Source organism: Lissotriton helveticus, chromosome 10, assembly GCF_964261635.1.
Source record: "Lissotriton helveticus chromosome 10, aLisHel1.1, whole genome shotgun sequence".
NCBI lineage: Eukaryota > Metazoa > Chordata > Amphibia > Caudata > Salamandridae > Lissotriton > Lissotriton helveticus.
The window spans coordinates 207,448,407-207,475,274 of NC_136071.1; the positions used below are offsets into that span (position 1 = coordinate 207,448,407).

The 26,868-nt window shown below is 46.3% G+C and overlaps 1 protein-coding gene across 1 annotated transcript in view; it reads right to left on the reverse strand.

Annotated features, from left to right (window-relative positions):
- Positions 1-26,868, reverse strand: part of BAIAP2L1 (BAR/IMD domain containing adaptor protein 2 like 1) — a 558,841-nt gene that overhangs the window by 49,866 nt on the left and 482,107 nt on the right. The window contains exon 12 of the mRNA XM_078665168.1: positions 9,335-9,515. Within this exon, the coding sequence (XP_078521294.1) occupies positions 9,335-9,515 (181 nt within the window). The remainder of the gene's footprint in view (positions 1-9,334; positions 9,516-26,868) is intronic.

Below are 26,868 nucleotides of genomic sequence, written 5' to 3' on the forward strand. Positions count from 1 at the left end.
ACCTTGCACCACCTCCAAGTGAAGACGCCATTCGTGATCCATCATGCACCAGCAGCTGAGTTCATCCGCCCTGGCGTTCAGGGAACCTGCCATGTGTTGAACCATCAGGGATATGCCCTGATGTTCCAGCCATGTCCAAAGGCGAAGAGCCTCTTGACATAGGGTCTACGACCCCACCCCGCCCTGTTTGTTGCAGTATCACATGGCTGTGGTGTTGTTCGTTAACACCTGCACTACTCTTCCTTTGACAGAAGGAAGGAATGCCTTCAGTGCAAGACTGATCTGCCGGAGCTCCAAAAGATTGATGTGGAGCCCGGACTACGCCAGAGACCAGAGATCCCCGATCTCCACCTCTCCCATGAGATCGCCCCATCCCAAGAGTGACGCATCTGTCACCACTGTGAACTCTGGTTGGGGAAGGGAGAGGGATCTACCGTTGACCCAATCCTGATTCGTGAGCGACCACTTCAATTGACATGCAGTCCCCTCCGATATCTGGATGATATCGGAAAAATTCCGCTGATGCTGCGCACACTGGAACTTCAGTTCTCACTGCAGAGCCCGCATATGCCATCTGGCATGATCTACCAGAAGGATGCAGGAGGCAATGAGGCCCAGCAGCCTCAGGGTCATTCTCACAGAACTCCGGGATAGAGGCTGAGATATCGGTATCATTGCCCGAATATCCCCGACTCGCTGCTCGAGAGGATAAGCCCTAAACTGAGCTGTATCCAGAACTGCTCTGATGCAAAGTAGCTCCTGAGAGGGCATCAGGTGTGACTTTGGCATGTTGATAGCAAACCCCAGCAAATGCAAGAGGTCTGCCCTAGTCTGGAGGTGGGAGATGACAGCCTGGGGCGAGCCCGCCTGCCCAAAAGGATGTTGGCTAGGGCTTCACTGATTGGCAGCAGGGGCTCCGAAGAGCTCGCTGCCGGCTGAAGCACCTCTGTCAGGAGGTTAGTCCTGACTGCCACTGTAAGAATCTTAAGGTGGAGAGCCTTGGCCGCCCCTCGCAACACCATTGCGTATGACGCTCCCTCCTCTATAGCCACGGTAGGAGGAGATAACATGCCAAGGTCTGAAGAGGTATCCAGACCACTGGCATCCCCCAGTTCCTCTCTCCAGTCCAGATCATAATCCAACAGGTCGGTCAAAGGGTCCCCAGACCCATTCCAGTCTTCCTCACCTTCCTCTGGCTGCCGATCTGGATGAAAAGGGCCAGGGTAGGACAAAAGTACCCATCAGACCCGGGTCCTGCGTTGGCCGACGACTGTCCAGCTCCTTGTCCACATCGGGACAGAAGCCGGTTTCACACCGGCTGGGGGCCACGCCGGCTGGGGGCCCAGCCGGCTGCCAGTGGAGGTGTTATGAGGTCGACCGGCGTCACAGTCCGTGGGGCCCAAAGGCGCGCCGGCGGAGTCTGGCTGCCCAAAGATGGCATGCATCGATTCGTAGAACTGACGAAGCTGGGCAGGGGTCACTCCCGGGAAGGGAGGGAAGGCCTGAGTCGACCCTGTAGGCTCTGCACGTGGAGCCGCTGGTGGGGCACCACCCACACCCTTCATCCCGTCGGGCGACGGACGAGTGGAAGTCGAAGAGCAACAATGCTTCTTCGACGACTTCTTATGCTTCGACTTACCTGACCTCGAGTGAGAAGACTTAGAAGAGGAGTGATGATGGTTCTGGTCCTCCCACACAACCGAGACCTCGAGCGACGTGGAGCCGACTGCCAGGCCTCGAGTAGCTTTCGGGACCGCTCCCGCGAAGACTTCGGGGCCATGGTTCGGCAGTCGGAGCACAACTTGGGGTCATGGTCGCACTCAAGGCAGTAGAGGCGCACGCGGTGCGGATCCGTCACTGACATCAGTCGGTTACAGGAATCACAGGCACTGAAGCCGGGCATCCCTAGTGCACCAGGATTTGATGGACTCAAAAAACTAAGTCGACAAAAGTCGAGAAAAAGTCAGTAAAAAAGTGACTGGAGGTACCACTCTCTCCGGATCTGCGCTTGCTGGCACGGAAAAAGAAAGAACTGATGTCAGCATGCGAGGGCGGCGTCTAAGTAACTGCTGCGATACCGACGGTGAGCCGACCGACGCCACCTTTCGACACGCAGGGGTACTGCTGACGAAAAACTTTTCAGATCCAGTCTGACGCCAGTGGGTAATTCTAAGGTAAGGAATCTATAACTAAATGTTTCTTTCAGATCTGTGGGTTTATGACTGAGTGGACTTCAGGATGACCAAGCAATCTATAATGTTGGAGGTTTATACACCGAGGATAGATCTGCTGAGGTCTCATAAGTGACCCTTACTTCCTGGAGGAGGTGGGCTGTAGACTGTTGTGAAATACTATACAGGAAGAAGTTATTATTGCTATGGTAGTTATTTGTGAAAGAGAAATTTAGAAAACTTAAAAATAATAAAGGTAATTCCTTGCTTTGCATTGACACCACCACACAGAAACTTTCCTGGAGTGGAAAAAGAGTGTTCATAACAACCGATTGGTGGTGTTTTTCTTCAGAATTATTTTAGACCGGCTACTGGGAGTACTGGCAAAGCCAAAGGTTCTGGCTTTTAATTAGTGAAAGTACTTGGTAACTAACGGGTGTGCTTATGTGTATGGGTTTGTATGCATGAACTTGTCACTGGAAGCAGTAGTTATGTGAGTGAGTATCTGTGGATGGATAAATGGGTGGGTGACTGGATGAAAGGCTGGATACGTGGATGAGTAACAAGCAGTAGCAGCAGAATGGAGAACAGCTCTTGCTATACACATGACTATGACCATCCATGAACTCCATCGATCCATCTATTCATTCATTCCAGTTTATGTTAATGTATTTACTCTCATATTCATCCATTCATATAGGCACACTTCAATCACACATTAATGCATACATCCAGGCATTCATCATTTAATCCATTTGTGCATTCACTCTTTTAGAATTCTGCAAGATGACAAAACAAATTGGAAACGTAGAAATACTTTTTTTTTCAGAAGCCACACCTATTGGCTATGCCAGTGCCTGTTGTTTAATTGAATTGGAGCCACAGCCTTTGATAGCAACGGATATGTACTTCTTGCTCCATATAGTCTGGGCAGAACTGATGCAGGAGGGGCCTTGACCTGGATGGCATTATGGTAAATACTCAGGACTCAGTGCCACTGACAGACTGAACTATTTACCTTGCTGCAGTATCACCCTCAGGAGGGGGAGGGGGAGAAGGAGGCATTGCTGATTGTTGCCTACCTACGTTTCCCTCAAAGACTGACTTCTGTTGCCCCTCCTGCCTTCTTTTGGATTGCTTTTTGAGCTTCTAAGGCTGCCTCTGCTGCTATTGTAGCTTTAAAGAAAGGGACAAATCCCTGTGGTGATATCCATTCTCAGACTATCAGTAGTAATCACTTAAACACAACCCACTAGATCCCCTTAATTGACACTAATATTTTTACTTCACTCTTGGTTACATCCATTTGTCACATGAGCAACTCTTTCTTACGGTAATTCAAAATTCCCACAAGAAGGGGGAGGGGTTCTTGCTGCTTTGTAAGTTGACGCAACTTAATTATTTAATTTTGAGTGTTCGAGAGCCTTTAAGTTCACAGAAATTATTCCGCAAGTGATGAATATGGCAAAGGTTGCTTGAAGGACAAACACTAAACACTGCTTCTCATATGAATTTAAACGCTGACTCAATTCTGCCTTAAAGTCACCTGTCTGTGCAATTTAACCTAAAGCCAAGCACAAAGTAAGTCATTGCTTGGTGGTTGTTCTCATTAAATTACAATGTGTGTACAAAGTTGGTGTTTCCATACTCGGAGGTGTCGGAAGAGGCTTTTGCAACTTTTAAGGGATGCCTCCGAGATGTGGCCAGATGGATGAACGCCAATAAACTTAAATTGAATGCTGAGAAGACTGAGGTTATCTTCTTTGGCAAGGGGTTGCCCCCCCTGCAGAACTATGGTGGCCGATGGAAATGGGAACACCTCCGTCACTGAGCCAGAGCGCGAAAAATTTGGGAGTCCGCTGGGATAGCAGTCTCTCCTTCGCTTCCCATATTCAGCAGGTTGCTGGTTGCTGTCTTACCAAGCTGAGAAACCTACGCAAGATCTTGAGACTTCTGCCAGTAGAGTGCCGCAAAATGGTGGTCCATGCTACAATAACATCGAGGCTGGACTACGCTAACGGACTCTATCTGGGCCTCCCCCGTTATCTAATCCAGCGCCTTCAGACGGTGCAGAATGCGGCTGCGAGACTGCTGAGGTGCATTCCTTTCAAACACTCTGTCTCTCCGCATCTACGGGCAATGCACTGGCTACCAGTGGCCAGCCGGGTTAAATTCAAAACCCTGACGCTGGCCTTTAGGTCCCTGTTTGGCACCTGCCCTAACTACCTGAAAGTCAGACTCCCCAGGTATCACCAGTCTCGATCCCTCCGCTCCAACGGGCAGGTGAAGATTGTGGTTCCTCGAGTGCGAAGGGCACGGTTGGGCGGAAGAACGTTCTCGGCCAATGTGGCGGGGCTATGGAACTCTCTTCCTTCCGCTCTCCAACAGGCCCCTTCTGAAGCCTGTTTTAAACGATTGCTAAAAACCTGGCTTTTCACCTCACAACGCTAAGCTATGCCACACAACTTTTATGGCCATTCTGTTCCTACAGCGCCGGGATACCTCCTTGTGAGGCAACTGTTCGCACTCTATAAAACTCTTTATTATTAATGTGCACTTCTGGATTCAAAATCTGTACAGGATACTGGAAGTGCTTATGGTCAATAAAACCAGTGGGTGACATTAGTTTAACTGATTTGGTCTGAAAAGTATTTTGGTTCTGTGAAACTTATTTGCAATCCTTCAATATTGCCTTGGAAACTCAAGAGGTATGAAACAGTGGCAACATTTAACTTTTTGGAGAACAACACATCCCCAATATTTTTTTTATTTTTTTATTTTCAATGCAGCATATAAAAACATTTCACATTTCCATTTTCTTTTCAAATATTGATATAAAGTGCACATAGAGATCAAAATTCATACCGTTAGCTAATATATGATAAATCCTGACAGAATTGCTCATAAATATTAAAATATTGACATTAATTTCATCTGCATATACCTTGTCAAATGTCGTGATCCTCTAAAATTTATTTCCATTCCTTCCATATTCTATTTAATTTGATTACAGAGCTTCTTGCCCATATAGTTTCCCGTTTAAAAAAATTCTCTGCATTTTAATTAGCCAATGGGAGATTGTTGGTATTGTTACTGATTTCTAGTTGGCAAGAATTAATGATCTTGCAACCAAAAGAAAAATAAAAATAAATTGGCGTTGAGCCAAAGTGGGTTCATCTCGAGCTTCTACTCAGCCTAAAAGGGCTACAGAGACCTTGGGAGGAAGATTGAACGGCAGCCTCCAGTCGATTTCTGAGAAAAAAAAATCCAAAAATTCATTACATGGGTGAATGTAAATACCACATGTAGCCAATCTCCTATTGCCTGTTGACACCTAAAGAATCGAGGATCAACTGCTGGATACATTTTATGGAGTTTGGCTGGAGTATAATAAGTCATCCATTTGCTAAAGAATGCCATCCTCCTTAAATTAGCCGCTCTTGCTGCCTTACAACACATTTTGTTACAGACTTGCCATTGTTGGAAATTGAGGAAACAGCCAGTTGACTCAAAAACTCTTTCTAGGTGGCTTGACACCATTTGTTTATTCGGAGTAGACTTGAACAATTTATACCAGTTCCCAGTTGCTCTGATTCTCAGCATAAAGTAAGCTTTGCTCAAAAGAGAGCCTTCACAGCTGTCGAAATTTATTAACCCTGAACAAAAATTTTTTATCTGAAAATAACTTAACAAAAGGGACATCTTTATGTTGTTATGTTATGTTATTGAAGCTTATAAAGCGCACTTCTACCCAAGGGTGTCCTGGCGCTACACACTGACTCACTGTAAGCTGGGGTGCCTAAAACGAGAATAACCAAGTCTTCAGCCCCTTTCTGAAGGAAAGGAGCTCCGAGGCCCTCCTTAGATGCACTGGCAAGCTGTTCCAGGCTTTCGCCGCACAATAGGAAAAACGTTTGCCTCCACAATTGGCCTTCTTTATTCGGGGTACGGCTACTAGTCTTCCATCGGTGGAGCGCAGTGCTCTGCCCGGAACATACCATTCAAAGCAGCTGGTCCAAACTTCCGGGCCATTGGCACTCAGTGCCTTAAAAACCGTGCACAGAGCCTTGAATTGTGATTGTTTTGTAACTGGTAGCCAGTGCAGTTGCCGGAGACCATCTCGAGCAGAGGCACACCTAGGTATGCCAGTTAGCAGTCTCGCCGCTGCATTTTGTACTGCCTGTAGTCTGACCAGATTTTTTTTTTCAAGTTCAGGTACAGACTATTACAGTAATCAAGGCGGTACAAAATGAGGGCTGAGACTGATGTCCTGAAACCATCTACTGAAAGGAGAAATTTAACTTTTCTCAGTATCCTAAGGAGATAGAAGCAGGTAGACACCACACCGCTGACCTGGTCCCCAAAATCGAGTTTATGATCCAAGATCACACCCAGGTTTTTAGCTTTCTCTACAGGCGCTGGAAAATTTCCCATAACCTCGGGCACATGTCAGGAGACCAGATGTGGGGATTATTCCCAAATATAATGACCTCGGTCTTGCCTGCATTCAGTTTCAGGCAATTAGAGGCTATCCACCCAGAGATCCCTTTCAGACAGTCATGACATCTGGCGGCCATCATGTCTTTGGTCCCTCTTTGAATGGACAACACAATTTGTGTGTCGTCTGCATAAGATGTTAGTTGCAGCCCGAAGGACCTTATCAGTGCCAACGGACTGACATAGACATTAAAAAGCATGATGCTCAGGGAGGAACCTTGCAGCACCCCGCATGGGAGGGTAAAAGGTTTGGATTTGTCCTTCCCCATCTCAACTGTTTGGATTCTGTCCGCCAAGAAAAATTTCAGGAGGTGCCAGGCCCTCCCCTCCGACCCGACCTTCGACAATTGGTCCATCAACACAAGGTGATGGACCGTGTCAAGGCCGCGGACAGATCCAGCAGGATCAGGACACTACTACACTACTTTATACTACTGTTCCGCTCTATAATTTCCTGCCAGGCTAGCAAGCTTTCGTTTTTAAAAAAAAATCTTGAAGCTTGAGAAATCCGAATTTTGCCCAAAGTTCACAGGTCCGAACAGACATGCACAGTCCCAGCGGAAGGCAATATACTAATCTCAGTTGAGGGTGTAGCAAAGGGATTCTGAAGGCCTCCCAGATCTTTTGGAACTGAGAGGATATAATCCTAAAAAATTTATACCGCAATTATTTCGGGAGTATGGGAATTTGCAAAAAGGGAGATAGGGCAATCTTGGTTGCCTCCAGCATTATAATCAAGAAAAAATTAGTGGAAGATATTTCTTCTGCAATATTATAATTCAACAAGTTGATAAGTGAGGCTTGATACTACAATCGAAAATTAGGTAACGCGAGGCCTCCATCTTCCACATCTAGTTGTAATGTTTCTAGTTTCAGTGTATGTTTTCTACCCTGCCATATGAAGCACCTTATTTCAGAGTTAATCGGGTCAAAAAAGGACTGAGGGACTATCAAATAAAAAAATAGAAAAAAAAAAGAGGTAGTATATTCATTTTAATAAGTGCCACTCGTCCCATGATTGTTAAAGAGAGGTCCTTCCACTGTACAAGCAGTTTCCGCATCTTATTAAGTGTACGGATAAAATTAAGCGAGAACAAGTCTTCCAGGTTAGAGGTGACAAAAATCTCTAAGTACCTTATTGGCTAAGTCATTGAATATTTATGTCCTCGCATTGAAGGAGGTAATATATAAAAGGAGCAATTAAAAAGCAGGGCCTCTGACTTTGCATGGTTTATTTTATATCCCCCAATAGCCGTAAATTCACTTATTTTAGTAAGGGTGTGCAAGATGTTAATTTTCCTCTGCCGCAAAGTACAAAGCCATGTCATCTGCGAACAGCAGATGATATGGCAGGATTATACTATATTACCCCCGGTTGCAGGTTATCTGAAACAGCAACCGTGGTTAAGATAGTATAATCCTGTCTTATTGCACAGGCTAGTGGTTCAAGAAATAAAGAGAAGTGTGTTGGAGAGAGGGGGCAGCCCTGGCGTGTCCCACGACTAATAGAGATGTTACCGGCTTTATTCCCATTTATAATGATGGTCGCCCGAGTATAAATTTCTCACTAATTGACAGAATTCAGCTGGAACCGCAAATTTATGCAGAATAGCGAATAATACATTCCACTGATTTCTGTCAAATGCTTTTTCAGATTCTAACATTAAGATTACTGCTTTTATTTTATTAGTATTAAAAGAGTCGATCGATTGACATAAGTAGTGAGTATTAGTGGCTAGAAGTCTGCCATGGACGAACCCATTCTGGTCCCTATGTATAAGGGATAGAGTCGCATGAATTAATTGACTAGCAAGGACCTTCGAAAAAAATCTTACAGTTGCTGTTAAGTAAACTTATCGGACGATTAGACTTGTCCTCCTCCTCTGATTTTCCTTTTTTAACAAAGCTGACTACTACAACTTGAGTAAAGAAAGCAGGCACTGATTCACCTTTAAGAATTCCATTAAATAATATTCTCAAAAAGGTGGTAAGCTGAGGTACAAAAAAACGTATAAACCTCACTTGGGATCCCGTCAAGCCCGGTTGTTTTTGCAGATGGTGATAGCATCACTTCGCGATTAACTTCCGATAATGTGATATCCGTAAGCAAAAGATCTCTTTGCTCCAGCGAAAGTAAAGGGCTGTTAATCATGTTAAGCCAACTAGCAGCTTCCTCTATCGAAGTATCGAAGAGCGCCATGAAACCACTTGGTGACCGTGCGCGGTAAAAGTCATTTTAACATAACATAACATAACAAGTAGTGTGGGGGACAGAATAGTGCTCTCTATAGTGTTCGAGGAAAATAGCTGGAATTTCCTAAGGATGAGATATAAATCTCCCAGTAACTGGGACTTTTATTTTTTTTTATACTATTCTTATTAGCTCTACGTTTTACTGACCAAGCTAGTTATCTGCCAATCTGATCATTTTCTTCATATTTTGTTCCATGAATGCAGTCTTTGTGATAAAATATGTTTTGTGGTAATTCACGTTCTTTCACTTCCCATTTGTATATTACAGATTTCTGAAGCATGCCTTTAATATATAAGATCTCATCCTATGAAAGAAAGTAACTGCATCATGAACAAGCAGCACCAGTCACAAAAGTTTACACTGTATAATAAAGTCAGTAGTACTGAGTGTTTCCTTTCCGGGTTTTACTCACTTGAGGCGCGCTGCTAGGTAGTGGTGGGGGTGTCACTTTGTCAACCGTCCTGTCAATAGATGCTCTTGGACTGTCAGTAGAAGCTCTTGTTGACGGCTGATCCAGGTAATCGGGCGGAGGGAGCACAACATTGCTTTTATCAGTCAGGTTTATTGTACTGACGCTTCGGATTGCTGAAGGACTAGATAGGAAACCGATAAAGATACAGTATGTTAAAATCAATCAGCGTGGTCTAGCAGTAATGCAACACCTAAATGAAAAACAAAGTGCAAAAATATGAAATAAGAAAGGATTACAAAAGCGGTTTCTTGCCCTAAAATGGCTTTCCGCTAAACCAAGTCTTGACCAGATAGCCGGAACAATGGATTCCAACCATCCTTGGATTAAGGAGTCCCGGACAGGTGTGGGAAGCTTGCTAAAACTGCAATCACACTCTGAAGGAGGAAATGACAACACTTACTGCTTGATTATACCAAACACCCTTAGGTGCCGATTAGGATCGCGGTGAATCCGCATCCTCCGGGCCGGCGGAAGCCACCGCCGGCCCGGAGGATGCGGATTCACCGCTACGGAGGCTCCAAAGACCCACTGCCAGATTAGGATGGCTGGTGGGTCAGGAAGCCCGTCCGCCGCTTTTCCGCCGCGGTCGCATTCCGACCGCGGCGGAAAAGCTCTGATATGGTGACGGTGTCTATCAGACATCGCCAGCCATATTAGGATGGGGCAGAAGACATGCTTTTCCGCGGGGGCTTTTCCGCCGCGGAGAAGCATGTGGTCTTTCGTTTTTGGGGGCTCGTTGCGAGCCCCCAGGGTGTTGGGGGGTGGGGGGGTGCACATGGGGGGTACCTATGGTACCCCCCTGCATATGCATGCACAAAGCGGCAGGCACCGCGCGGTGCCTGCCGCTTTGTGCATGCATGTGCAAAGACTGCACTTTTAACCTTGCGGCGGGCGCTGCTTCAAGCAGCACCCGCTGCAATGTTAAACATAGGGTATGTGACCGCCAGGGTGGCGGTCACATCCTAATCTGCATGGAGTGAACGCCGCAGCCCCTGCGGACGTTCCCTCCACCTCGGGGGTGGCGGACGGAAGCCTACACTATACACCTCTTTTAGCTGTATAGTTGCCAAAGGCCTTTTATTGGCTATACCAAGAACCAACATGGGGCTTAGCGCAAAACCAGTGCTTCGATTGGTTGGCTTTGTCACCCTTTTTCCTGTGCTTCTTATTCAATGGCTCTTCTTTCCCTTCTAGTGTTTGCCACTCCAATGGAACACACCCTTTTTGCCATCCTTTCGACTGGCAGACTTGTATCCTTCCACTGCTTACTTTGAGGGAACTACTGATTTCTTTTTGTTAAAGATCTCCATTAGAGTGCATATGTTTTGAGGATCTCTCCCTTATGTACAGCTTCCTCTCCCCCCAAATCCCTGCACTGCCTTCCCCGAGTGTTGTGTTGCTCTCTCACACCTAGACTTACTTTCACCTGTATCCTGCTTTTTATGCCACCCAGACAACACACTACGTGTTTTGCAAGGGGAATATCGTGTCCTTGGGTGGGCTTCCAGCTTATGAAGAGATGCAGGGGGAGGTGACCTAATCCAATGTGCAAAAATAATTTAGCAATTGCCCCCATTGTTAAGCTTATTAGAGAGACAACCAATAAGTAGGCGTCCCCTAGGTTTTCTCACCGTCTCGTTTTTCAGAAAGAAATGCTAGAAAAGTGCAAAATAGACCAAAGAAAAAGAGGAGTGCAAATAAAAGCATAATCGTATTAAAGAATGGCATTGGACATGAACAGCCAATATCAAAAAATAATTTTCGGGAGGGTAAATAGGAGAGCTAAGAAGGGGAGTACTGGACTAACAGAACAATTGCAAGAAGGTCAAAGTGGGTATGGGTTATTTCATGAATCTGTAAATGATAATTATATTCTGCTAACACAAGATCATGCATTCAATACTGTGACAAAAAGGCAAGGGCCCTAAAACCTCTACTATTCGAACCAATTTTGGTAAACCATAAAAATCATAAACATGATTTCAGTCCTGCATGGAAGTCTGATTTGGTGACAAAGGTTTATCACATTACATTTAAACTGCACTGTGGGTTAATACTATTAATAACACATTGATTTTTGTATAGTGCTTCTGCTGCTTCTAACCACTGTAAGTATGTAACAATCATCTAATTTAACGGAACTTAAACTACATACCTCTGAAGGGTGGATGCATTACCAGGATTACAACTCATGACCTGCAGATCGCGGCAAAGAACAATAGTTACTTACCTGTAATCTGTGGTTCTCCAGTATTGGTGTATTGCATAGATTCACATGCCTGAATCATTCCCCGTATTCGGAGTGGGACTCCCACTCCGACGACAGGGAATGATTCAGGCATGTGAATCTATAAAAGACACCCCAATACTGGAGAATCTCAGTGCCATGTTTATTTTACACTGAGCCACCCTTCAGATGCCCCGGAGCGCCCAGTGGCCATAAATCCTGTCCAATTTGCGCCAGACTCCTGTAACCTAGTTACCTACTCATCCGAGGAGTTACACCGGCTCAGAGGTAATTCTCTTACCTGTCCGCTCCCCGACCTATTAGTAAGCGACCTGGCTAAATGCCCTCACTGTAACTTCTCCTTCAGTCAGGAAATTATGTCCACAGTGCCTTTGACCTTACCTTATAAATTTTGGAGCATTAACTGCCGATCCCTGTCAAGAAACAAAGATCAAATTTTTTGATCTCCTGTCCTCTGCCCTGTTCTTGACCGAAACTTGGCTTCATGCCAGTTCCGGCCCAGATGTGGCTAGTGCTCTACCAACCGGCTATGTCATTGTCCGACAAGACAGGGACACTGGGAAAGGTGGCGGGATAGCGATTACTTTCAAGGCTACTCACTCTTGTCAATTGGAAGCTCTTCCATTCCCCGACTGCGAAGCCGCTCTATTTAAACTCGCAGTCTCCTCCCAATTGACACTTTCGGGAATACTTATCTATCGCCCCCCGACAAATCCACCCGATGGCTATCATCATTTGCTGAACGAGTAGCCCCGCTTGCACTGAAGTCAGCCAATTTTACGATCTTGGGGGACCTAAACCTCCACTTAGAAGATACTCAAAACAGCTTAAGTAGTATGCTCTTATCTGATTGTGAGGCTATTAATTTAATACTTCGCAATCAGGGCCCGACTCATCAGGCTGGCCATCTACTTGACCCAATCATCTCAAACATCCCAGTTGACTGCAGCACCCCTGCTCTTCCCCATGAATGGTCAGACCACTTTGCTATCTTTTTTAGCCTGATTGTAGAGAGTACTAGGAAAGCGTCCCTTCCTGTTACTATGAGCAGTTATAGAGTCTGGTCCAAACTAAATATTCCTGCGTTCAATGCTACACTTCTTGCCAGCCACCCTAACTCCAACTTAATGTGTACTTCACTGAACCAGGAAGTCTCTCACTGGCTGTCCTCCAACATTAACCGTCATCTGCCGTTAAGCTCCAGACGTCCCATCACCCATCACCCTCCAGCTCCATGGTTCACAGATGATTTGAAAATCTTGAAGTCCAAATGCAAACAGCAGGAAAGATCCTGGAGAAAGACGTATATCCTAAATGATAAATTAATTTATCGTTCTGCACTTAGGCAGTACCATCGAGCCTGCAGAATGGTGAAAGCCTCTTATGTCTCGGAGTCCATCAACAGCGCCACTAGCCGGCCGAAAGCTCTATTCTCAATGGTGAAAAATCTAGCAGGTTCAAATACCTCCCCTACCCCACCGGCTTTGGGGGAAACCCAATGCAACGAAATCGCCGATTTCTTCATCTCTAAAGTTGACACGATCTACAAATCGCTCTCTTCGACTTCCCCCGGGACATTGCATTATCCTCCCACCCCGGGTATACTTGGCCCTTTACCCTCGGTGGCACAGATCTCAGAATGGCCCCAGTTCCATCAGAGCTCGCTTCGTGACTGCATGGCCAAGGTAAATTCAGGCTCTCCCCTTGACCCAATTCCCATTGATATTCTCCGACAGCTCTCTCCAGACCTACTCCTGGTCATTCAAGAGCTCCTGAATTCCTCATTACGTGAATCTATTGTCCTGGACGAATGGAAAAGAGTCATGGTGATTCCACTCTTAAAAAAACCTGGCGCTGATCCCAAGACATTTTCCAACTTCCGCCCCATTTCCCTGCTGCCAATGTTTTCTAAGATTTTGGAGAGGCATATTAATATTCACCTTACCTCCCACATCGAGGCTACAGGCTTCTTACACGCGTCTCAATCCGGGTTTCGTACCCATTTCTCCACAGAAACCACCCTTTTGGGGGTTACTGAGAACTTGCGTTCCCGCCTCGACCAGGGCAAAACCTCGGCGCTTATTCTCTTAGACTTAAGCGCCGCATTTGACACGGTTTCACACCATGATCTTTTAAAAACATTGAAGGCGGCCGGGGTGACTGGCCCTGCATTGGCCTGGCTTTCCTCCTTTCTGAGCGGTCGCTCATTCCAGGTCTTCTCTTCCAACTCTGTCTCCTCTGTTCGTTCGTCTGCGCATGGGGTGCCCCAGGGGTCCTCACTGAGCCCTATGCTCTTTAACATCTATGTGAGGCCCCTGGCAAGCATCGTGGAAGACTCTGGTCTTTCCCTTTACTCATACGCAGACGACACTCAAATCATCTTCTCCCTCTCCCTGGCTAAGACGTGTTCCCCCGTCTGCTCTCAAACTAGGGCTTAGCCGAGTGGCGGAGTGGATGCAGACTAATCTTCTGAAATTGAATGGAGACAAGACGGAGGTGGTCATCCTAGGTAAAACATAAACATCTCTGGGGCCCTCAACATTGGCCACCAGAAATGGGCCCACTTCCCCTGCCTGTCACGCAGGTACGGAACCTTGGCTTTGTTCTGGATGAGGCACTATCTATGCGGCACCAAGTAGTCAGAGTGGCAGCCACCTGCTTTTCCATCCTAGGGTGGCTTCGCAAAATCCTCTGGATGCTCCCGGACTCGACAAGGCGCACTGTAGTCCTGGCTTTAGTTATTTCGCGCCTGGACTACGGTAATGTACTTTACCTTGGAGCCACGGCGGAGTCTCAGAGGAAACTCCAGCTTGTCCAGAACTCGGCCGCTCGTCTACTTTGCAAAGTTCCTTGGAGATCCCCCATCTCCCCTTATCTTAAAGATCTACATTGGCTCCGCATCGAAAGCAGAATCAAATTTAAGGCCCTCTGCTTTATGCACAAGATCAAGCAGGGGTTAGCCCCAGCCTACCTCCAGTCTCTCGTTCAACCCTACTCTCCCTCCCGCCTTCTCAGATCTTCGTCCCAAGGGAATTTTCTAATTCCACGTTTCAAACTGGCAAGAATGGGCGGACGCTCTTTCTCCTGTCTTGCCCCCAAACTGTGGAATTCTCTTCCAGATCCACTAAAACTCGAGCCTTCCCTGACGAAATTTCGTAAAAAGCTCAAAACCTTGCTTTTCCGTCAGTGAGGATTGCCTGACCCTACCACTACTACCTCTAGCTGGCGCCGGGAGACCCCATGCGGGTAGCTGCTCGCATTATAAGTTTAATTACAATACAATACAATACAATGTCTTGTGAAGTGTGACAGACTTTGATGATTCAGGGTAGATTTTACACTCACAACTCCAACCCGAAAAACCATGTCTTTTTAGAGTCAAGCCACCGCACAGACCAGTAGAATCAATAATTGTAAATTCAAGCCGTCATAGAGAAAATAATGCTGGAAGTTCAAACGGTTTGAAAGAGTATAGCAGTTATGAAGCGAATGAGGATGTAGGACAGTAAGTGTCAGGTGTCTAGAACCAGAACCAGAAGTTGGGAACAGTGAAGAAGTTGGTCATAGATGTCAAGGTTTTTAAATTAATGACTGAGGACAAGGATCAATTAATGCAACAGGTCTTCCTTTTCATGGGCCTTCTGGGGAAGAAAGGCCAAGCAAGACACAGTATTTAGTTTAGCTGCCTAATAGAAAAACGGTATGCTTACGACTTCATGAAATGAAGAATGCTCTACTGGACAAGGCAGAGTTCCCTAATACAGCCACTGAAGATAAGAAATTGTATTCCAGACCCATACTGACCAATAAAATTCTGGTTAAAATCAGGGAATGAAGGAAAGGAAACTCTGAAATATTTGGACTCAGAAACTATGAAACCTCCCTTTGTAGGTGGTAGATAAAACAGTTAAAAGATGTTGTGGAACTGTCTCAAGATACTGGAGATACCAGGTAGTGTCCTCCATATTACCTTTAATGTCTTTCCCTCCTTCTTGTATTAGGTAGATCCCTGGGTCTCCAGTGGTGTAAAAGTGCAATGTCATACCATCAGTATGGAAAGTGGGGCCCAATATAAATCTGAAGAGGCACCACAAAACTGGAAGCCTCTCTCAGGTTACAGAACCACATATACAAATAGGGGGAAGTGAGAAGCAGATATGGGGATGCAGAAAAGAAATGTGCAAAGAGTGCTCTACTCGCACAGTTCTAACCCAATGAGCCAGATAAAAAACTCATACACCAGAAGCACGTCCAAAGCGGTTACATAAAATCAGTCTCCACCATGATGAACATTGCCACAGTTTTCGCGCATATGTTGGATTGTTCTGGCACATGTGGTGGACATGCTCATTGAGGGAAGCCTTAGCTGATTTGCCAGATGGGTACTGGTGTTCTTGGGACTGACTCAGAGCAGAAAAGAGAGTTAGGACATCACTAAGTTGTTCAGTCCAGGGCTGATGCTGGTACTATGTTACTATAACCAGTAAATCTAGTACAATGCCAGTAAATGAATGCACAATTTATGTAATTGGGTCATGACAGCGAGTAATGTGAGAGATAAATAGGTACACAATGAACAAGGAGGGGGGATACGGAACATAATGGATTTCCCTTCTGAAAGATTACCCCTGTGAAAAATAAACTGTCATAATACCTGAGCTCCTTTTTAATGAGATGTATTTTAATGCTGTCTAACTAGATACCTTTGACCACCAGACTATAAAATTAGCTTCTGTGGTAGGGGATATCTGTGTATAGTCATAATCTAGAGAATAGTCCCGCCCATGTGCGTGGACCCCGGAGCAATCAAAAATAATCTCTTAAGGTGTCGAAAAATGCAGAACTGCACAGACACTTAAGAGAGAATTTAAAGACAGATAATGCAGCCTATATCCACAGGCTACACTGTCCAGTACTTCAACTAGAAATTCCACCAAAAATACACAAACAGCAAAGCCTGTCCAGATTTCCCTTGCTTTAACAGCAAAAACCCCTCTGGAATGATAGAGAGGAAGACATGGACAGACAAGCCCCATAGGCTGCCATTATGTGGCTCAGAGCAGGATACTGTTCCTTTAAGAGAACCTTCCAGAACTTCACAGTATCCCAGAATGCACTGCAGGTCCCTTTTACTTTCAGTTCTCTTTTCCGGGTCCTGCAAGAGGACCCTGGAGCATTGAGCTCTCCCTTTTCAAGGGTTTATTGGTGATTTTTTCACTTTTTTCAAGTTATTTGAGTACTTTTCTGAAGTACTTTTGTGGTTTTTCTTCCTGTTTGTCTTTTGGTGCACTCTTTGATTGTCGAAATGCCTGCATTATTCGACAAATGCCCTGAGTGCTCCAGGAAGAAGGCCAAGTCGGACCCACACGAGGTGTGTATCATCTGCCTTCCTTCATCTCATGTCCCAGAGGAGTGTGACATCTGCCAGGGTTTCTCTGGCAGGACCCTGAGGGATAGGATGAAGATCAGGCTTCAGGGCCTCGAAGACAGAAGACTGAAGGCACAAGGTGGGTCTGGAGGGGCTTCCTCTGCCCATGCTGAGGCCTCTGGGGGGCTCCCCAGGGGCAGGAAGACCAGCAAACGTCCCCATTCTCCACCTGCGTCGATTGCACCGACGACGGCGTCGAGAGGGATGACTGCAGTCTGTTCCCCGTCTCCCCAGGGCTCTGGGTCGAAGCGACATCGACGTCGAGGGAACTGAACAGACCGCCGTCGAGGTCTCCGGTGACGATTTTGTCGTCGTCCTCGTCGAGGACTCGACGTCGAGAGGTGGACTGGCGTCGGCACTCGCCGTCACGCCGACACCGCCGTCGTCGAAGAGGAGAAGGTCGTCGTCGAGGGATCCTCGACGTCGAGGAGAAGATCGGTGCCGAGGCGAAGGTCGCCGTCGAGGCACGGGAGATCGCCATTGAGGCGCAGGAGGTCGCCGGCGAGGTGTAGAAGGTCGCCGTCGAGGGGCAGAAGGTCGCCGTCGAGGCGAAGGCATTCGACGTCGAAGAAAGGGCGCTCGCCGTCAAGGAGAAGAAGCTTGACGTCGAGGGGCCGACGCTCGCCGTCGGGTCGCCGTTCTTCGACGCCGAGAAGGCGTAGAAGGAGTCAGTCTGGCAGGCGTCAAGTGCCTTTGGGAAACTCTCCAAAGTCCCAGCCTGGTAAGGAGGGCGGGTCACCGGGCTCGGTGTACTCTGTTGTGTATACCCCTGCTAGGCCGAAGACGGTTACGCCTCCTCCTCCGTTACCGAGAGGACTTCCTCCGCGGGCTCCCACCCCGCCTCCACTTCCGCCGCTTCCTCCTCGTCCTCAGCCTCAACCTCAACCTCAGCTGCCGGCTGACAAGCCTCCTCCGATTCCTCCGAGGACGGGTTAATTACCACGATTTCCGACCCCTCCTAAGGGGACCCCTCGGCCGAGGGCCCCAGCCAAGCCAAAGTCCCCCGGTCGAACCAGCAGGGCGACCGAAGCCAAGGAGGTCGCGATCCCGCTCCGGACGGAGGGGGAGATCGCGCAGTCGTCACAGATCCTCCACGAGGTCAAGACGGCGCCACAGGAGGCGCGGATCACGGTCCTGCACGGACTCTTCCAGGACCAGGTCCTACTCACCGACCTTGTCGGACTCCCCGGGGACGAGAGTGTCTCCTGTGGACGACATCAGCACGTTCCAGGATGTCCTCCTGAGGGGTGCAGCAAAACCGGGAATCACGGTGACGGCTCCAACACCTACAACGTCAGTGATATTTGAGACGCTACATAAGAAGCATTTGTCTCGCCCTTTACTACCGCTCATACCAGGATTGGTAGAGCCTGCGGAAGAGCTGTTCCTCACGCCTGCAGTGACGAAAGCCGCTCCATCCTGGCTCCTTAAGAAGTACAGGGCCCCGGATTCCGACCCGGCTTTTCTGCGGATAGACCCGATTCCGGACTCAGTTATTGTGACGGCAGACAGGAAACAACACTCTACCTCTCCGTCTTCTACCGTGCCTCCTGATAAGGAGAGCCGATGGATCGACTCAGCTGGCAGGAAGGCCTGTGGGACGGCATCTACGGCCATGAGGGCCTCTAGAGATGCGGCTTTGCTGGGGCGGTATAATCGTGCCCTGTGGGAATCCCTCCAGCAGTTCACGGAACTCCTGCCACGAGATAAGAGGGAGGATTTCCTGGACATCCAGAAGGAAGGGATGCTGGTTTCGAACCAGGTCATCAGCGCGGCCGCTGATGTCTCTCTTTTGGCGGCCCATGGGTATTGTCATGGGATCAACCAGCGACGCCATGCTTGGCTCAGGCTCACGTCACTCAAGCCGGAGGCCCAGCAGCGAGTGGCCAATCTGCCCTTCTCGGGGGAAACCCTGTTCGGCAAGCATGCGGACGATGAGATGGCCCGCATGAAAGCGGAGGCCGAGACTCTCACGGGTGTGGGTTTGGAGAAGCCCAAAGAAAAGAAAGCCTATCGCCCGTTCCAGAGACGGTTCGGGGCACAGGGCAGAGGGCTAGGACAGGCTTCGGGACAGCAGCAGCACCAACAGCAGCAGTTCCGGAGGCCCTTTCAGAAGTGCCAGAAGGGTAGAGGAGGTCAGCAGTCCTCTACAACGAACAAGGGCGCGGCCGGGTCTCGACCCTGAGCGGTTACTTCCACTACATCCGTTACCCGCTCCGGTGGGGGGAAGCGTTCAATATTTTCTGGCAGAGTGGAGAAAATTACTCAGGACAAGTGGGTGCTGAATATTGTTTGCAATGGATACAGTCTTCGATTCACCAGCCCACCTCCATCAATTCCGCCGGTCCGCTCGCAGTTTCAACTGCGCGAGCTCCAGGCGGAGGCAGATATTCTGTTAAGGAAAAGGGCGATAGAAGATGTACCTCTGTCTCAAAGAGGAACAGGTCTGTACTCCCGGTTCTTCCTGGTTCGCAAGAAGGACAAGAACGAGTTCAGGCCCATTCTGGATTTGCGACAAGCAAACAAGTGGATTCGCAGAGAGAAGTTTCGCATGCTGTCGTTGCATCAGATACACTGCGTAGCAATCACAGATGTGGCAATTGTCACGCCTGTGATTCAGCTATAACAAGTGATACCATTCGATACAACAATATTAATATAACATTAAAATCATTTACTAACTGTAGGAGTAAAAATGTTATATATTATATTGCCTGCCCATGTGGACTTGCATACATTGGTGAGACAGGGAGAGAGTTCCGTCTTAGATTCAGTGAGCACAAGTCAGCTGTAAGAACTCGTAAACTGACAGCACCCCTGAGCCAACATTGTCTTGATTTAAACCATAGTGAATCTGATCTCCAATGGTGTATTTTGGAAAAAGTCCTCCATAAAAATGGAGAAACTATGGAAAGGACAAGGAAAAAACGGGAATGTTTTTGGATTTTTCATTTGGACACAGTGAGAGTGGGCCTCAACGAAAACATTTCTTGGTACATAACAGGATAAATTTACTGTATATATAGAGAGCGTTGAGTTCCTCACAATGATTCTAAAAACATAACTGTAGTATAGATCCGGATAGACCAGCATATGAGGCCTAGGACATATAATACTGGATACTAACATCAATAGATACATAGGCCTTGTAAAGTGATAACCAGCAAAGTGTAGTTATACTCACTAACCCACGAAATATTAGTAATAAAAAATCAGATGTATTGAAAGAACTTCAACAACTGATGTAAACTCTCCATCTAATAATATTCGGTTTTGTGAATAAGCTAGCAAATAACTGAGTCTGTCGTGGTTTAAATGTAAACTACAATAACAAAAAAAATATATCTTTTTGTGGAGGATTAGGGCATTTATGCTGTACCTCGTCTTTGCAATATCGCCCATTTAATAATGGCGCACTCTTTTAACCGCCTGCATACAGGTTGGTAATGGAGTAATGAATTCCAGTTTCCCATTTAACAATGGCGCTTGTGGTGTAACTTCAGATACATCGCTTGAAAATGGTGATACAATGTATATTCACCATTCGAAAATGGCGCTTATTTTACTAACTTCATCCGCCAATCAGGGATATGTCAATTACTGAGGTGCGCTACGTCTCACTTTTGTTTCAAAGAGACGACTTACAAATGGCGCCATAACGGTAAAATGGTGTGTATTATTCTTAGTCTACCTGGCAAGCAGGGATATGTTAATCACTGATGTCAAGCGTGCTACGACGTGTTTTAACCACAGGCACACCACTTAGGAATGGCGAGACTATGTTTCTACCATTCAAACATGGTGCGCAATAAGCTCACACCACTTGCCAATTAAGCGAATGTCAATTATTGACATTTGGCGCGCTGCGACTTTCTATTTAAAGGCAAGATATGGATCCGTAGCTTCGTCTGTTGGATCCACATGTGAGGAGGCGTTTGTAGGCGGCTCGTTATTTTCACGAAGGTGAGTGCGATACTTGCACATTAGGTTAAGACGCCGCAATCTTTTTTAGGTTTCTCCGTTGTGTTTGGTGCACCATGTGTAATACCGAGCTGGGTTGTTGCGAGAGGCATTTCTGGAACCGCGTAGGTAGAATATGAGTGTTCTTAGAATTAACTTACCGGTAGTTTTTGCGATTTTAAACTTTGGTGTAATAATCATCCAAAGTAGGAAGCCGCATGCGATATGACTGCTTAAGTTTTGTCTCATTTCTAGTTACGCGACCCCCAGCCTATTGTGGACACAAAAAGACACGCCTGGAACCACAAGCCGACTTAGCCGACTCGGATATACCTGGCGGTTACTTGAAATACATGCAAAGACAGATTGCGTTAAGCAAGGTTAGTAATCGCTGCCCTGAGGTGACATGTTGAGAGATAGGTGTAGAACCATATCCAGGATTGAATTCATTTTGTGAATAGATATATATTTATATCGTTTTCAGGGAATCCACCCATCTCTGGACGCTCCTCATTTCCATGGAAATTTATAAAATCCAAATAGCAAGTTGTTGACTTGCAGGTAAGATCTGCAATCTTTTGTGGACCAATGCTTAGTAATGACTGACTACTACCGAGTTGTCAAACAAGATTTAATTACTGGAAACAACTAGAAATGTAGTAGAGAGTCTTGTCCTAGTCGATTAGAACCATGATAAGATCTCGGTTAATAAGATATATAATCTTTTCTCACGCAGAGTCGTATATTTATATTTTTTTAGTGGATGGCTTGCATTTGGTGCTCAAGCCAAAACCAGAACAGACTAGTGGAACCACTTTCCTGTATTTCTATAGGTGAGGATTGTATTCATTTTTTCTCTTTCTTTATGCTGATCTGATGTACACTGGGAGACTAGTGATAAACTGTGGAACATCCTTTTTAATTATGCCTTCTGTGCCTTTCTATTCTTCTTCTTTTGCAAATCTCCTGTTTCCCCCAATTTCTCTTAATAAGTGAAAATAAGGTGCCTTCTTTGCAGTTCTGGAGCTATCTCATAGAAACTTTAAAAGTAATAAAGTATAATTGTTCTAACTGTTATGATAGATGCACAAGGTGATGAAAATATGTAAACCAATGGAAGAAATTATATATATCATGTACTGAATGTTATTTATTATTGCAGATATCGATACAGAAAGTTTTATGTTTTGCGGAGTGAACGATTGTGCTTTCAAGAGGTCCTGAGGAAGGTGGTCACAAACCCACCGAAACGCGTCGACCTTGCGTATTAGATCACACAACCATACGTGATCCCTCTAACATAGATTGCAGTATGAATGCTGTATGAATGATAATGAGTGTATGGATGTATTATAAATGAATATTTAGGTTTCTTTTTCTTTTTGTTTTGTACGATGTCTATGGATGAATTGTTCTAAAGATTTTAAATGCTGTTTTGTAAATCTATGTCTCTGTGAAATGAACAAATAATCTACAGAAATGACAAAAAATGAATAAATAAAATAAAAATTTAAAAATAGTTATATTTTGAGTCACCTTGTGTATGGTAAATAAGTGGATATAAAAGTGTCTGGTTGAAATTGTAATAGGTCGTGAGGGAAATATTGTATTTTGTTGTTGTTTTCCCCTCTTTCCCTGACCTAGAAAATATTTGTAGAGGGGGTCCCATATTTATGCTAATACATTCACGGTTTTTTAACTGTGGGATTCAGTTGGCAGATCAACTGACATCAAGAGAATTAGTTTTTGTGAATAGCTCCTCTCAGTAATTTGGCACAATCTGGGGTTAATGTGTGGTTTACAAGCGGTTATCTTCTCCTGAATCTTGTGATTAAATCTTGTGATTGGGTGTATTATCTTTTCTCACTCCTTGTCTTTTCTCCCTTTTGTGCTTTCCTTTCTTTTAGTCAATATCGAGAAATTAACTTATCCATTTTTGCATAATTCACAATATAAACTATGGAGAGATTGGAAACCTTTGGTTTTTCAGATGCAGAATTCAGTTCACTACTAGGACATGTAGTCGATACAAACAGTACCACCGACACACTGACAGGTGATAATGGTGAATGGCAGAATCTACTCAACCTTAGGAAAAGGGCCAAACGTATTGAATCCCACGCCCACTATATGCGGGAGTACTTGATTTATTTTATTTATTTATTTTATTTATTTATTTATATGCTTCTATAGCGCATGAATAGACCCCCGAAGGGGTATCTCCGCGCTTTGCCATACAAAGGAGACCAGCTACTCTGCCCATAAACATTTTTAGTGGGTGGTAGGAGGGGAGTGAATTAGATGCTGGAAAAAAGGTACGTTTTCAGGGTTTTTCGGAAAGACAGGTGATCAGTACTAAGTTTTAATGCGAGGGGCAGGGTGTTCCAAAGAACAGGCCCTGTGTATGCTAAGGCCCTGCCTCCTTGCCGAGTTTTTTTAATTTTTGGAACCTTAAGGAGCTGGAGGTTGCTTGATCGTAGTGAACGTCCAGGAACATAAGGGAGGAAGGCTGAGGTGAGATATTTCGGTCCTTTCCCCATCAGGCACTTGTGAATTGTACACAAGATTTTGAATTTGGTCCGCAGTCGCACTGGCAGCCAGTGAAGTTCTATCAGTAGTGGCCGGGAGGGAGTCCTAGATGGAGCATTCATGACTAACCTCGCGGCCGTATTCTGGACCACCTGTAGTTTGTTAAATTGGCCTTCATTAGCTGACAAAAGAAGGCCATTACAGTAGTCCAGTCTACTGACGACCAGAGCCTGGACCAAGGTCTTTCTGTGGTGATCTGGGAGAAAAGGAAACACCCTTCTCAGCAAGGAAATAACCCCGAAACAGGTACCAGCAACCTGGTTGACGTGTTCTTTAAAGGTCAGTGACTGATCAAACAGCACTCCCAGATTTCTTATGGTCTGTTTAGGAATAGGGGCAGGTCCTAGTTCAAGCGGCCACCACTCATTGGACCATAGTGTTACTGCTTCCCCATAGAGTACAACCTCTGTTTTGGTCACGTTGCACTGTAAGCAGTTGTTTGTCATCCATCTGGAAACTGCCCTCATGCCTTCTGCGAAAGTTCTTTGTAAAGCAGGAGAGAAGGTCTTAAAAGGGAACAGAAGTTGGGTGTCGTCGGCGTAGGACACCGGTATAAACCCATAGGATCTCACCAAGTCAGCCAGGGGGGCCACGTATACATTAAACAATGTGGGGCTTAGGCATGAGCCCTGTGGCACACCCCTGGTGAGCTCCCTAGCGATGGATTTATGGGAGCCCAATCGGACTTCCTGAGAGCGACCCGAAAGAAAGCTCTCCATCCAGGACAGGGCTGTACCTCCCAGTCCTATCTCTCTCAGCCGACAGAGAAGCAAATCGTGAGACACCGTATCGAAGGCAGCGGATAAATCCAATAGCACCAGAATCATCGACCCTCCACTATCAAGCGTCATCCTGATGTTATTGGTGACGGCCAGTAGGGCGGATTCGGTGCTATGGTTGGGCCTAAACCCAGATTGTGAAGGGTCTAGGCCACCCGCTGTCTCGATATAGTTAGAAAGGTGGGTGTTCACGTGCTTCTCTGTTAACTTGCCGATGTAGGGCAAGAGAGAGATAGGTCGGAGGTTAGATAAGTCCGTCCAGGGTAGGGTCGCCTTCTTCCGGATTGGGTTTACTACCGCAGTCTTCCATTCCATGGGGACTTGGCCTTTGGCCAGGGAGGTGTTGATAACTGCCTGGATCGAGGGGCCTAAGATGGAAATCAAAGGGGCCACCATTTTGGCAGGAAGGAGGTCGCTGGGGGAGCCAGTTTTCATATGGCCAATGAGTGTTGCCAGATTTAAATCTGTGACGGGGGGAATGACAAACAGGGAATTTGTGGCCTGAGTGCCGAGTTTAGCTTCAAGAATGGGTGTAGTAGCCCCACCCTTAGAGGTTAAAATTTTGTTATAAATCAAATTAATTTTTTCCTCAAAAAACTCAGAGATTTCGTCACAGAGTGGTTGAGAAGCATCATCGGTACTTTCAGTGGCTGTGGGTTTAATAAAATCTTTTAGAATTTTAAATAATTCGCGCGGACAGTTCCCTGCCTCCTCCAGTTGCGCGGAGAGGTGGACTTTCCTGGCTAGTTTTATATTTTTATAATATGCTGACTGAGCCACGTGAAAGGCTTCCCTGGCCTCTTCATTTTTTGATGTTCTCCAAAATTTTTCTAAACGTCTGCATTTTTGCTTTTCTTTCCTAAGATCAGCTGTATACCATTTCTCCTGTTTGGTATGGAGAAATTGTTTGTGTAGTTTAAGGGGGGCAATGGTGTCAATAGCAGATTTTAGGGATTGATTAAATTTCTCTAATGCAGACTCAGCAGTATCTGTCTCCGTGATGGTCGGTTGCACCCAGTATTTGTGCAAGTTGGTTACTGAGATTTTATGCCATTCTCGACGAAGAATAGGCGGGGGCAAGGCTTTCTGAGGTCGATTGATTGGTCCAGCCAGATGAAACTCAATCAAAAAATGATCTGACCAAAGGATGTTTTTAGCAGGAAAACAACGTATTTTGGGACAGTTTGAGAATATAAGGTCGAGGGTGTGCCCACCTATGTGTGTGGCACCGTTGTTGCTTATATTGAGCCCCAGGTGGGATAGGTCAGTAGTCAGATGAGTGGCTTCCGGCAATTCTGGGACGTCCATATGTATGTTAAAATCCCCGAGGAGGATAAAATCCTCCTTGGCTTTTATATGGGGAGCAAGTGTTTCCAGAAGGAGCAGGGCGAAGTCCGGATTGGGAGTGGGTGGACGATACAGAAGGGCTCCTCTCCAGGAAATATTACCTAATGTGATTTTAAAAATCATGATTTCCAACATTGGACTACATATTTTATCTAAAATAGTTGTCTTAAACGTGTCCTTACATATAATCGCTAAGCCACCTCCTGTTTTAATAGGCCTATCAGCATGCATAATTCTGTATCCTGAGGGAACACCCAACACAACAGCAGGTGTAGTGTGGGGTTTCATCCACGTCTCAGTAAAGAAACAGAGATCAGGTTGTTCCGCGTGAATGAGATCCCAAATCTGTAGTTGGTGCTTAGGCATGGAACGCACATTTAAAAGGAGACACTTAAGTTCCAGGGGAGTGGTGGGTATATTATCTTTGTCGCAAAAGCTATTTCCTGTCGAATCTGACTGAAAACGGCATTGGAGGCAAGAAAAGCTCCCTTCGAGCTGTTTATATAGTAACCGAGTATCACACTTCACCCTTGGCTGTAACAGTCGGAGGGTGTGGGGTGAGTAGGTAACAAGGTTAATACCTTCACTGTCGGGAGGCATCGTGGGGTCGCCTTATAGCCTCTGTTCTGCCTCGTCCTGTCGCGGACGGGCGCAGACGGGCAGCTCTTTGGCTGGTCTTCGGCGTGGCTTCGGCGACGCTGCGCGCGAACGCTGCGCGCTCACAAGGGGCGATGGCTAAATAGGCCCTCCAGATAGGTGCACTAGAGCGCTAACCGCTCGTGGAGTGTCCCGGCAGGAAGTGACTGGCTCTCCCTGGCCCGCCCTCCGCGCAACGGTACTGGTTACCGCGTCGGAACGGGGCGGGTCAGGAGGAAAGACGAGCACAGGCTTCCTTGGGTGAGTAAATATCGTTCCCCTCCTCCTTGTATTCAAGAAAAGGGCTATGGGGTTTTTAATCTCCCCAGTGTCAAATACGTGCGTGGTGTAAATGAAATGCGAGTCAAGTGTCAGTGCTCAGTTAAAAAAACATCGTTAGTGAGTCAACAGATGTACTTTTAAAAACGAGTTATTAAAAGACAGGCAATTCGCGTTTTACACCCACCACAAAATAGAAACATACACG